The 13662-nt window shown below is 56.4% G+C and overlaps 1 protein-coding gene across 1 annotated transcript; it reads left to right on the forward strand.

Moving 5' to 3' along the window:
• Positions 1-9113: 9113 nt before the first annotated feature.
• On the forward strand, positions 9114-10187 carry MONBRDRAFT_13966 (uncharacterized protein; the record flags this gene model as incomplete). Its single annotated transcript, XM_001742267.1, has 3 exons — positions 9114-9254; positions 9354-9699; positions 9793-10187. Coding segments are annotated over 3 exons (882 nt in total), but the record flags the coding sequence as incomplete, so codon positions are not given.
• Positions 10188-13662: the final 3475 nt, after the last annotated feature.

The raw sequence follows: 13662 nt of genomic DNA on the forward strand, positions 1-13662 counted from the left end.
CGAGCAGCTCAACCATGAATCTGATGGGCAAATGGGCAAGGGCGGGGGGGTGCTGATTAGCGTGTGAAAATAGACATTCAAGATGAAGAGAAGGCGTGAAATGACAAATGGTCAGACGGTCAGAACCATATACAAATGTGCCCACCCAGCCACCCTCTCACCGTTTACGCTGCCCATGAGCGGTCGGCAGTAGGAGGGGTCGACCGGGATACCACTCTACCGCAATCAAAATTCGGGGAAGAACGTCGAGCAGGAAGTGGTAATAACCCACAGCAAAGGTTTGCACGCCTGATATCAGAGTGGGATGGTACGGAATGCTGGGTGGGACCTGCAAAGCCGGGCTTGCTTGTCGATGGAGGGCGGTCTGGGCCCCAAGACTGGGTGGCACCAGCCGCCAGCCCGACTCTGGGCTGTGCTGGCCCACGATCCCGTCATTGCCCCATAGAGCGACATCTGACCAACGACAGACCGTGACCTCGCGTTGCACCAACGGCTTCACATGAGAGTACAGGGATGGCGGCATCATCTCGTTAGCCAGCACCACAGCTTCCTCACTGAGCTGGTGCGACCAGTTTGCCTGCCCCGTGCCAAGTCGAGACACGGGGTGGCAGACGGGTGGTGAAGATAACGAAGGTGCGTTTACCGCCAGCGGCAGCCCACGCTTGGCCCACTGCCCTGCGGCGCTCAAGTTGGAGAGTGCATCATGCACGCAGTGGGATGCCATTGACGGGGGGCAATCGGTATTGAGCTCCTCGGCTCGACCCAACTGATAATACAAGTGGGCACGTAAGCCAAATAGGTCAGGGGCTGGCAAGCTGTGCACCCATGTCGGCTCGAACGCTAAATGCAGAGCACGCCAGAAGAAGCGGCGGCCCGAAGCTGCATAGCCGGCTCGAAAGGCAAGGGTGCCAGCCTCCTCGAGATACCGCAAGCAGGATTGTAATGCAGTCCGCGCTGGGCTACCTGCTGACTTGACGTGGGAACACCGAGCGGCGGCCAGCTGTGCAAAAAGCTCCGAGGCCGGCTGCAGGTCTCCCAGCTCGGCCAGAACCCCGGCTAAGTTTTCTCGCACGGCTTCGGTCGCATGATGTTTGAGGGATGCAGCAAAGGCAGTGCGAGCGTCGTGGAGCTGGCCAGCACGCCATAGCCCTAAGCCTTGATGAAAAAGCAGCTCGCCTGCGTGGGCGGGTAGCTGGCAATGACGAACGTCAATGGCCCGCGCCGCGGCAAGCACGGTCGACAAATAGGGTGATCGTAGCTCACGTTGCACCTCGGCCAGACGCACAATCTCCTTCCCGTGACACCAAGCACCCTGAGGCCGCTCTTGGCCGCTCTCAGCACCCTCCACCAGCACCGAAACCAACACCAGGATTAACACCATCATCAGCACCAGCCAATGGCGCAGCTTCGGCTCGGCTACACGCATCCTGCCGGTATTGACCATACATTTCAATCCAAGTCACCAAGCGCCTTCCTTTCCTCTTCCCATTCCCTCTTCCCAACACCCGATTGCCGCCCCCGAATTCATCTCATGCCCGCCCCCCGCCCCCGACCCTCGACGATCCGCAAAATGTTTTCGAGCGCAAAACACATGTCCGCAAAATGAGTCGTTCAAGGTGATGCGTGTCAACTGTTGTACACACGTTGATATGCCGTTTTAGTCATTGTCATGTTCGCCAACGGTCATACCACATGGAATACACCGGCTCTCGTCCGATCGCCGCAGTTAAGCCATGTTGGGCCATGCTAGTACTATCGTGGGTGACCAGATGGGAATACATGGTGCTGTTGGCCCCTTTAGCTCTTTTTTTTTTGTGCTGCTGAGCTGATGACGTTCTTGTTTATCCAGCATCCACATTCTTGTGAAGCTGCTTTCTTGAGTGAATGTACCACCATGCACGCCGTCCCCATCGAAGAGCGCTCTAACGTATAGCCGACCCGCCTGTCCGCGCAGTACCACGACCATCTTTTTGCGCTCGCTCACCTCCCCGGCCCGCACACCCCTCTCCCCAGAGCGAGCGCTCTGTCAAGCTTAACCCGTTGCCAGAAGGTGTACACCATGTTTATCTGACATTTCGATTTTAACTTTGAAGGAGGAAAGCCACGTCTCTCCCTCTTAAGACTCTCTCTCCATTTTTAATTTTGTTCAGCTGCTGATTCAGCCCCTTGTCTCTCTTGCTTTCTTACGCTGTTCTGTGTGTTTGCAGAGAGGAACGCGCTGAGTGGGGTGTGGCCGGGGCAGAGCTGGACAGTTGAAGCGGTCGGTCACGTCTGCTGTGCTGCAAGAGGATCTTGCCTGTTTTCTGCGTGGTTTGGCCTTGTTGCTGGGTGGCGCATAGCGCTTTGATTGTGGGGGGTGGGAGGGGGCCTTCCCTGCCTCTCTTGGGGCCGCGCTGCAATCGGTGCGTTCGGTGGCACCCGGGAACGGGAAAGGCTGCCATGAGTTTGCAAACAGCTTCCGACCCAGCCGACACGGCGCCTGTCTACTTGGATGGTCCCTTTGATGCCGCCAACGAGACAGATTTGATTCATCTCAATGGCTCCTTCCTGGGTGCCTTTCATGCCAGCGCCGACGACATTACTGAATACACGACCCGCCTTCGGGACGTCCTCGCTGATTTGCGCGAAGCTGGTGACGCTGATGCCATCCAAAACGTCTGCAAATATCTCGACCAATATTTTGGCCTCCAGAATCAGATTTCAGGTCGCAGTACCCTGTCGTGGTGGGAGGCGGTCACAAGCGAGCCACGCATCTTCCCCCTCGTCTTCCAACCGCAGGACCTCCTCGAAGTAGACGCTGGCCAGCGCAGCACGGGCCCTCCAAGTCTCTCAGAGGCCGCTGCAGATGCCTGCTTCCATCGCTTAGCATCCATCCATGGTGCCTTGAGCAACACCCCCCATACCTTTCCTCCAGACGTGCGTCGCTGTTGCGACTGGATTGCTGAAGGTTACAGTGGCTACATCGCCGCTCTCCTGGATCTAGGTGATCCGGCTCTTTGCCAGTCCCGTTGGGAGCGTGCACTGATCCTTCGTCGCCATGGCGTCACACTCCTCGTGGGCTTGGCGGCCTCCATTCATCGCGCCGACCGTACGGGCTTGGATAAAATCATGGGCGGTACCCCATATATTACCCCCACCCTCAACGTCAGCCCCTGCGCCCCCGAGGACGTCTCCCGCGTGCCCTTTTCCGCGATTGCCGTGCGCCTTCTAGCCCAGCGGCTCTTCGATCGGGCCATTGACCCTGTCAGCGTTATGATTGCCACAAACAACCAAGTAAGCAATACTCCAATGAGACTTGCCAGGCCGTGGGCTGTTCGAACCCTTGCCCCCACCATCACCAGCTCGACCCCTCCCACCTTTCCCATACACCTGCTTGCTTGATTCATTGTACGAATGGTGGATCCTGCAAATTGTAGGCAACTTGTGTCTTTCGCGTGTTTCCGCCAGGCCCCCGTTTGCAGCCCATTCTTCCGGCTCTGACAAAAGCTCGAGCGGATGACTCTGGCCTCGTGTCTGAGCTAGCAGCTCTCTTCCTCCTCCTCAATTTGCACGACCCCGCTGGTGCGTCACTTGTCTCAAAACGAGAACCCTCGCGCGCGCGCGAGAAAAAGGCTTTTCCCTTCCTCACAAGCGCTTCTTCTCCTTTCTCCTTCCGCAGGCTCCATGCATTTGGATCTAAAGTCGGGTCGGGTCCAGGCCAAAGATGTCACTCTCAGCATGCTTCACAACATTGTCGAGCACACACCGACAGGCAAGGTACTGCAGTGGGCCAATCCATTTCTGGCCCTGCCCAGCATTTTGGCCTTGCCCCTCCACCCCCGTGTTCGAGCCCGACTGGCCACGTTTGCTCCTGCGACTACCTTCCTAGCTTGGCTGGCTGATATTCTACACCTCCGCGGTTCGTATTGGCCCGACCGCCTCGCGCTGGCCAAGCCTAAGTCATCTAGTTTGCGTGTCGTGCTAGCGCGTTCAACTTGATGTTTGCTCCTTCCAATATCTGACCGCCAGCCTGCTTGCGGGCATGCACACCCCATCTCACAACCACCTCCGTCCCGCTGGGCCTTGCACAGACGACCTAGAGCGCCTCATGGAGCTGGGCGCGCTCAATCCCTCGGCCAGTGACATGGGCTACGATGCGATTCGTCAAGGCACCATCATTCGCCTCTACCGCACAGCTGAAACCCTGGCCGCTACCTGTCGCCGCGAAGGGCCACTTACCATTGGCGATCTCTATCGCCAGGCAGCGCCCACGGCTATGCGAATGGTTGAACAGCTACATGACTCCATGAGCCCCAACCAGGTTTGTAGCTTGCCTAGATGCCTCCAAGACATCTTGAATGCTTTCACCGATGGCGCCGGCCACTTTTTTTTTTTTTTTTCTATAAATTTTGGTTGACCTTGTCGTCTCCCTGATGTGTATTAGCATTATCAATTTTCAAAGCTTCACAACCTCACACCCCCGCTCTTGCTCCTCGTTTCCTTAAACCGGTTGACAGGTGTGGCAAACCATCTGCCGAGGTCACCAGGACGCTGCAGCGGCTCAAGGAGAGCTGCCCACTACCTTGGCACACCAGAGCAGCCAAAACGCTTTGGCCCATGACCTCCGAGCTGAGCATTTCATACCACGGGCCACTACCACTCAGCCTCTCCTCAAGCCAGACGCTCTCACCTGTCTGTGCAACATGACCACCGTAGCTGCGGTTGGGGAGCTCTTGTTTGCCCTCTGTCTGGACGCGCGTGAGCGCCACCCTTTGGCCCCTTACACGAACATTCAAAAGCTTTTCATGACCGAGCTGCTCAGCGAACACTTTTCTGAAATGACACTGCATACCCTGCCGTCGTATTGGAACGATGCAAACCTGTTTCACGCCATCCTGCAAGCTGCCACCGCGGAGCACGTCATCGGGCCCCGAGTGTTGTGGATGTTTCGCGACTTTGTCAACGCCTGGTCGGATAATGGCCAAACACCCCTGCATCAGCTGTTGAAGCGCAGTGCAAGTGACGACATACACCTTGTCATACAGCAAATCAATTACCTCCTTGATCTGGGCGCGGACATTGATGGAGCCAACAGTCGCTTCGAAACACCCGTCGATCTTGCTTTTGAAATGAACAAGGACATTTTTGTCGTGCTAGTTGGTGCAGGCGCCTGTGGCGGCCGGAAAACGGACATGCTCAAAAACGCTCTTCTTCAGCTGGAAAGAAACAGTGCCAGCTTCAACCCAGCCCTGCTGAAGGCCATCCACACGCTTGCTGATCGCAACCGCCGTTTGAATTGGGAAGCCGCCCTCAGCCATCTCTTGCCCACGCGCCTCGCCAATCGCCAGTCCGAAACAAGCTCCCTCAAGCTCATTGCCATTGACCGTGAGGAGCGCCACGTGCCCGAGTGGGTAGAGCACCTGACGTACCAGGGTGGCCCGCGCCGAGAGTCGCACCTGTACGGCCGCCGCCGTGTGAGCATCGCCGCCAGTGATGGACAGATTGATCTGGCCCTCGCCTTCAAAGACCGGCCTGAATTTCCGTGCCTTGAGATGGTGGCCGGCGAGTTTTCACGTCGCCTCTTTGGCGAATGGCTTGCACCCTTTGCCAACTTGTTCATGGTTAATGGTGAAGTCCCTCAGCTGATCAGTCAACGTATCCGGGGCGACAACCTGCACCAGGTCTTACTGGACGATGCTCTGCGCTTGCAGCTGCTTGATGAGCGTTATCTGAGCATGGCCTTTATCAACGCCATGCTTCTCCTGCTCGAGGATGGCAAACCAGACCAGTACATCGTTGAGCAGGTCGAAAACGGACTGTACCGACTCGTATGCATTGACAACGAGCGGTGCTTCTGCCCTACCGAGCTCTCCAGTGACATGCAACGTCACCTCAAAAAGCATCCCGCTCTCTCAGCCTGCCGACCGAAAAATGTGCTCTTTTGTCTCCCGCAAATGGCCGCTCGGGTTCACCCCGAAGTTCGATTGCAGCTTCTGCAGCTGGATGTGCCCCAATTCGTACTCATGTGGTTGCGCAAGAGCGTTAACATCGCCGTCAATGCACAGGCCTACTTCGAGCGGGGCATTGACGAACTGATGGACCATCCAAAGCGGCCCACTATTCCAGCTGTTCCCATGCGCCCCAGCCTTGCCCTCGAGGTCATCCAGAAACTGCGCTGGATTCAGTACACACTACAAGTTTTGGGCGACGAAGCCACGCACCTGGACCTCCTCATGGCCACGGAGCCCCAGCTGGGGCAACATTATCAACAAGTGCTTCACGAGCACGATCTCTCCATCCTGCAACGCTTCGATCTGGCAGATGGCGATGCCTTCGAAAAGTCGACGGACCAGTCGGGATACACCACTCGGGTGCCTTGGGATGCCTTTGTGGCCCTCCATAACGTTTTTGAGCCGCAATTCATCTCCTCAACTGTCCTGACGCTGACCGAGAACTCACCGCTACAGTGCAGCGAGAACTGCGACTCTCTTGGGCGGGAAATCTTGAATCTGCAAACGATAGGCCAGCAGCGCTGCATGCTCACTGAAGAGGTGCGCGTGGTCAAGAGCCTCTTGGCGGTGACCGAAGTTGAACAACTGTTTGCCAATTTTGACTTTCGCCTCTTGCGCGATCGCAGTCAGCGCAAGGCCGTGCTGGGTGAGCTGGCCAAGCGCCAAGTGCGCCACCTCAGTATAAAGCACTGCTGCGATCTCAGTGATGGTGATATTCCTCGCCTGTTCCACCTTGGGTCGTTAATCAGACTGGATCTGACTGGCTGCAATGCCATCCAACTCACTCCGCGCCTGCTCAAAGCTCTTGGCACGCGTTGTCAACTCCTCCGCGACCTGATTCTCGCGGGCCTGACACGTCCCACCGCCTTTGAGGTCAAAACCCCCGGCTTGGATACCTTCCCCAGTCTGCGCTTGCTAGACCTGCGCGGGTGCAGTGCTCTACAGCTGGTGGCTCTACGAGCCCCTGAGCTGATCAAAATCAACATTGGCGATTGTCCGAATCTACGCGTCGTCGCCATCTCCACCCCCAAGCTGGCTCAGGTTTGTGCATGCTGCCTCGGCCATTCGCCCATTGCCACTGTCATTTCATGGCTCGTAGTTTCTCTGGACTCATGGTCGTTTTCTCTTTGCTTTGGTGTGAATCTGCGTGTGCGTTCTGAACTTTTCCATTCATTTAGTTGGACTGCGAAGGCACGCCCTTGGACGTGCTCAAGGCCGAAGCAGATTTGCCAGGCCAAAGCCTCGTGGCCCTCGCGCAGCGTGAGCTGCGAGAGCTGCGAGAGAAGAACGTGATTAATCTGTTCCGTTCCTCTGTCGACTTGAGTGAAGAGGAGTCAGCCCCAACAGCCATTGATGAACTCCGTCAGAACTCGATACGCTTCTGGATTCGGTTCGTCACTCGTTTTGTGTTGTTTGATTGTTCTTTCTTGGGGGTGGTTCTGATTTTCACGACTTTTACCTCACAACAGCTTAACTTGCTTGTCCCACCTCCTTCCAATGGCAGCAACGTGGTTGAGCCACCCTCGGACCGTGCGTGCTTTGAGACGATGCCTGCGGCTACCAAGACCCTTCTGAAGAGCAACGTACAGCACGGCATTCCTGATGAGCTACGCGGTACTTGACTTGGCACCGACCCACACACGCACACACGCACACCTCTTGGATCCCTTGATTTCAGTCTATCTGGCCGCCCTAGCTATTGCACTGATTGCTCGCTGCGGACTTATCTGAACTGCATACAGGTGTGGTATGGCTGCGTTTGACGGGTGCCTTTGATTTGCTTCAACGGGACTCGGAACTGTACACTCGGGCGCTTTCCCAACGATTTGGTGAGTTTCATGTTCTCTGGGCTCCATTCTGGGCTCGAGGCAAGATCCTTTTTCTTTGGGGCTATCTTCTGCTCATCTGTTATATGTGAACAGGTGGTGACAGCGCACATCACATTGGCAATGCCCGTGCACCCCACTTCGGCATGTGGCACGACTTGACCCACTACAACCTGACGACAGACCAGACCATGGCATATCACCGCGTGTTGGCATGCGTTGCACAACAATTTCCACGTACGTTGGGCCGCATCCCTTTTGAGAGCGTTGGTCCCCCGGCTGGTCTTTGCTTCTCCCCATTTCTTGATCCACCCTATCAGCAGGCATACCCACAACCACCGTCCTGTTGACTCATCGAGCTTTTCTGTTCGTCTGAACGACAGATCGCCTCTATAGCCCGCTTTTGCCGGTCCTGGCCGCGGTAGCCCTTACGTGCATGTCCGAGGCCGAATGTTACGCGCTGTGCGCGCAGTTGGTGCAAAACCACTCAGACTTGGCCCTCACCCGAGCCCAAACATGGCAAATGGTCTTCACTTTTGATGCCCTGGCCACGGAAATTCTCCCTATGGCGCGGAGCAAGCTTTGCTCCTCCACTGGGTTTGGCAAGTCATCTGATTACACGGAGCACCCTTTGCGTGGCGTTGCGGGTGATTGGTTTGCCAACTACCTGCCTTTGGTCACGCTGCAAGCCGTCATGGATCTGTTTCTGGTGTATGGTCGTGAGGCCCTGTTTCGATTTGGTTTGGCCATGCTGCGTCGATGGGGCGATGCGGCCTTGCGCAAGCGGTCTCAGCGGCGAGGCGGTGCGCGCGTTCGCAAGCATCGAGGCACTTTTTCTCGCAATTCTAGTGCCATGTCTTCGCAGCTGCATATGGCCATTATCGCCGCCGCCGCGGATGACGTTGATGCCCTCTTGTTTGAGGCATTCCAGTTTCAACTCACCCCCGACAAACTCAGCGCCTTGCAGTTGGAGGCACAAGAGCGCGCCTGGCACGCCCTTAGCTCATCGGGCCGCGGCTTTTTGGGCGTGGACGAGGCAGTGGTGGTAACGGTCGACGGTGTGGCAAGCCGTAACAGCATCATGGAGTCAAGCTCAGACGAGGCCCCGGCTTTTGAGGCCGCGCCGTGGCAAGTGGGTGACACAGAGGCCGACATGAACCAGCCGGAGCACCTGGACGATGTCGATGCCAAGTGGATGGACGATGGAAGCCGCGGGCCCGCAGCGCTGACCAGTGGAGATGCCACTCAGCAATCGCTGCTGGCCCGCGTGCGTGATGCCATCAAGAGTGCCACAACTATGCAAACCTATAGCACATTCCTTTCACAGTACAATTATGTCAGCCAATCGCGGCAAGCCGAGGAATATGAGATTGAGCGGGAGCGACTCCAGCTGGGCTCCAAATTGGGAGAGGGGCGCTTTGGAATGGTGTGTGAGGGCGTGCTGCGGCCCCCAGGCACCGAGAAGGAGGACGACGAGGTGGCACTCAGCCTGGCAGCTGCCACCCCTACCCAGATGATCTCCTACCATAACAAGCAGGTGTACCACCAAAACTTGAGACGTCGGCTCAAGGTGGCGGTAAAGGAATCCAAGACGTTGCAAGAAGACAACACGCTCATGCTGGAGGCTCAAATGATGATGTCGCTCTTGCATCCGCACCTGGTGGCGCTGGTGGGCACGTGCATGCTAGAGCGTCCCTACCAGCTCGTTGTCGAATTTATGGCCAACGGCGACCTCAAGTCGTACTTAGCTGCCTGTGACTCAGTGACACCCAAGGAGGAGGTAGATAGCATGACCATCCTCTCCATCGCTCGGCAGATTGGCTCGGCCATGGCCTTTTTGGAGCAGCGGAGCATCATTCACCGCGACCTAGCTGCGCGCAACAGTACGTCTTCTGTCGGGCCCCCACCTCTTGCCTGCCTTTTTTTTTCTTTGTTGTCAGAGCTCACTACGATCGTTGGCATTGTCACGGATATAGTTTTGGTCTCAGAGCAGGGGCTTCGAGAACTAAAGCTGGCTGATTTTGGCTTGGCACGAGCCATGAGTACTGAATCGGGCTACCTGAGCAGCAATGAAACCCTGCCTTTCCGCTCTTTGGCGCCCGAGGTGTTCCAAACGCAGACATTTACTAGCGCGAGTGATGTGTGGGCCTTTGCCGTATTGCTCTGGGAATGCAGCACGCTCGCCAAGGAGCGACCTTATAGCAACGCGCGCAATGGGGCTGAAGTGTTTCAACAACTCAAGAGTGGTTTTCGCCTACAGCGGCCGCCGTTGTGCGTGGAAGATATCTACCGCATCATGCAACGTTGCTGGGAGTTTAATCCCGCCCAGCGGCCTTCGTTTGCGGTCTTGCTCCATGAATTTGCAACCATGACCATTGCCAGCAAGGGCACCAAGCTGCTGCGCAATCCCACTGCAGCCAAGCGCCTCGTGCTCAATGCTCGGCGCGCGCGCGAACCCACACCTCCAGAGTATGATAACAGCATCCTATTGGAGTCCAGTGGCAATGGCAGCGGAAGCGAACCGGCGAGCCGCGTCGGGGGCCAGGAGGACTATGGACGCCGAGCGACCCGCGTCGTACGCCGACGCGGAACGTTTGTTGAAACCGACGGCCAGCAATACGGCGAGGTGTTGGAGCGCCTGGACGGCGAGGGTGGCCTAGAAGTGGTGGCCAACCATGGGCTGCCCTCGGATTATGTGGAGCTGACTGTCAGTTCGGGTGCGATCAACGATCTGTACCCGAGCTCTAGCACAGACCCCGAGCCAAACACGCTGACGCGCGAATCATCGCTCATGCGCGACGCGCCCTTGCCTCAGTCTGACAGCGAGAGCTCGGATGAGGACGATGCGGGCGCATTGGCAGGCTGGGATCATCTCGATCTCACATCAGCCAACGCCACGACTGTAACCGAATCGAGCAACACGGTTGGTCGACCTGCACCCACCTCCGGTGATGGTAGCGATGCTGGTGACGCTAATGACGACGACGACGACGCGAGTAGCTACGAGTCGGCTGCGGATCGCCCGGTGTACATGGACGTGGATTTTGATGTCGAGGTGGATGCTGACCAACAGGATGTATATTCATGGTCGCGCACCTCGACGACCAGTGAGTACGAGCGGGCCAAAGATGCGCCGCCGCTGGCTGGGCCGGTGCTGTCCCACGTTGATGATTATAAGCTGGGACACCAATATGAGCGCGCCATGTCAGAGGCGTCGACCGTGCTCGGAGAGGAGGAGCGCACACCGCGCCCCCCAGCTCCATACGTATCTCGTGTGAATAAGCCAAACGAGATGTCGGATGTACTCAAACCCGAGAAGGAAGTCGCCCCTGCATTGCCTCCACGCTCCGCCGCTATGTTGGCCGCCGCACCACGAGCTGATGACCACGACACCGATGACGATGATGATGAGGAGGAGGACGATTCCCCTTACGAGCATATGTTGACACAGCAGTTGCCTGCACCGCCTGCCCGCCTGATGGAAGGCGTTTCTACCGAGACGGTGGCCGCTAGCCAGCCCAAACCCGAGACAACGCGCCGACATAACCCGTACCTGAATGATGTTGTTGGCGGGCAACTCTTCGAATCCATTCTGCGCAATCGCGAGCGGCTGATATCGGAGCGACGTGACACGGGCGAGTCGCCAGGCTTGACACATGGCACGTATAAGGCTCACCGGCGCCACGAGCGACAGCAAACCCAGTTGCGCACGCAAGTTTACGCATCAGATGAGGCCCTTGGCAACGAGCGAGTGCGCACTTACTCGAGTGCCTCCCGTAATTGGTCAATCACCTCGGCCATTCTTGACGATCTGATGCGCAAGCAGAAGACTGAGGCTTGAGATTGTGGAGCTCATCATCCTCTGATCAACCCTCGTCGAGGTGAGGCAAACGGTAATATGTGCATGGTGAACTATGGTGGTGTGTGTAGGTTTGTGTAGGTATGTGTCCACCACCAGTGTTTATTGCGCTGGGCAACTGGCAACATGTGTGCTCTGCTGTGCAGAGAATGGTGTTCGAGGTCTGTCCTGCCGCTGCGAGTGTGAAGACGTCCTGACACCTGTCCCATTCAATCGAGCGGAGAAGACTACCGAGACTCCAAGGTTATTCCCATATATTTCGGGCCAGCACCCAGGTTCCCCCCAGCTTTTTTGCGAGTCTGTCCTCCCCCCCAGCACCATCAAACGTCAAGGTGTGGGTGTGACAGAACAAATTCAAAAAGATATTCAAAAAGAGCAATATACACGTTAAAAAAATCAGTGAAATTGTTAAAAAAAACCAAGTGGCAAACAGGATAGGACTTGGCCATGAGGGCGTGCCCGAGACGGGGGCGAGGGAAGGAGAAGAGGAGAGGGCGCAACCAGAGTCGCCGGTGACGAGAAGCTCATCGTCGCCATTACCACGTCCAGCGTCCTTCGCGTGGCGCGCTGCGCTACCCACAAGGTGATGCAAAGGGCAAGAGGAAGGCAAGAGAGAGCAAGAGAGAGCAAGTGGGGAAGAAGGAGGGCTCAAGCAGCTAAAGGAGCGAGGCCTGGTGGTCACAAGCTTGGGTTTGCCCACATTTATTGGGCCTCGCCGAGCTGGCTGAGGATGTCCCTAATCTCATCGGCAGTCTTGCCATCAACCGAAATCGAGGTCTCACGGCCCATACCTACAGTAGCATTGCCCATCAACAAGGAAGGACGAAGGGATGAGATGGATGGAGCCTTGTCTAAGCTCAACTGACGATGGTCAATGGCAAAAGTCATGCTGAGTGAGCTGGGCCTGCACGCACCGTAGCGAGCGTAAATGGTGGCTGGGGTGCTTGAGCTCTCGCGTATTAAGAGGGGAAGTGTGGGGTTGGCCGTCTTGACTTGCTTGTAATACTTTGTGACGAATTCACTACGCATGTCATGCACCCCGGTCACCGATGAGGTTGTCTTGATGGCAGAAGCGCTGGGGATGTGCTGGCCCGGCTCAGAAAGAAGCTTGCTAAACTTCTTTCTCCAAAGCAGCGGAGGAAACAAAAGCTGGCAAGGTGAACAGCCAACAAAAAAGCAAACGCCATCACGTACCGCGCACCGGCGCTCGCACCACTGTTCTGGCACATGAAGAAGCGCACCTCCCGCAGCGCGCTGCCAAACGTCTTGATGGCTGCCATCTTGAATGCGTGTGTGTGTGTGAGTGAGTGTGTGAGTGTGTGAGTGCTCTCCGGTCAAAAGGCAGATCCAGAAATTTTGTATCAGGTAACACATCAAAAATACCCCGTCCACCTATACAAAATTACCATCTCTGTGTTTGTCAGACATTTATCGCCTCTTTGTCATCATTTTTGTAATGTCAGATTTAGTTTTGCAAACAGGCAAGGGGGCTCGCTTGTTGACAACGGGGAAGTGCGTGTTTTGTTTTGCGATTATCGTAGCGTTTAGAGGAGTAATTGCAGATCAGCATCGATCAATAAGCTGAATTATACAGTAATAGCTACTGTGTTTGTGATGTAAATGATGTACTTGTTGCGGGGACCGTTCGCTGGGTTTGATTAGAGAAGAAGAAGCACTTGGACGGCACAGCTCGGTGGGGCAAAGTGCCCGATCAGCTGCGGCTCGGGTCGTGCCTTGTGCCGTCGTGACGTGCTGCTCGTTTGATATGGGCTGATGAGCCCGTCTGCCAGGTGTCCGATTGAACCAAAGGTGGAGCAAGATCTGGGTTGAAGGCTTTTGATTGCTGGTGGACCCAGTTGTTCGGAGCAGCACCAGCAAAGCGTATCGAACCTTGCTTGGGCGCCTCTACGCTCGGCTGTGTTCGTAAAGTTCGGCCGGCACACCACAGCATCGGGCAATCAAGTGTACGGAAAGGCTGGTGGAAGGG

This window comes from Monosiga brevicollis, genomic scaffold, assembly GCF_000002865.3.
Source record: "Monosiga brevicollis MX1 MONBRscaffold_2 genomic scaffold, whole genome shotgun sequence".
NCBI classification, from domain to species: domain Eukaryota; class Choanoflagellata; order Craspedida; family Salpingoecidae; genus Monosiga; species Monosiga brevicollis.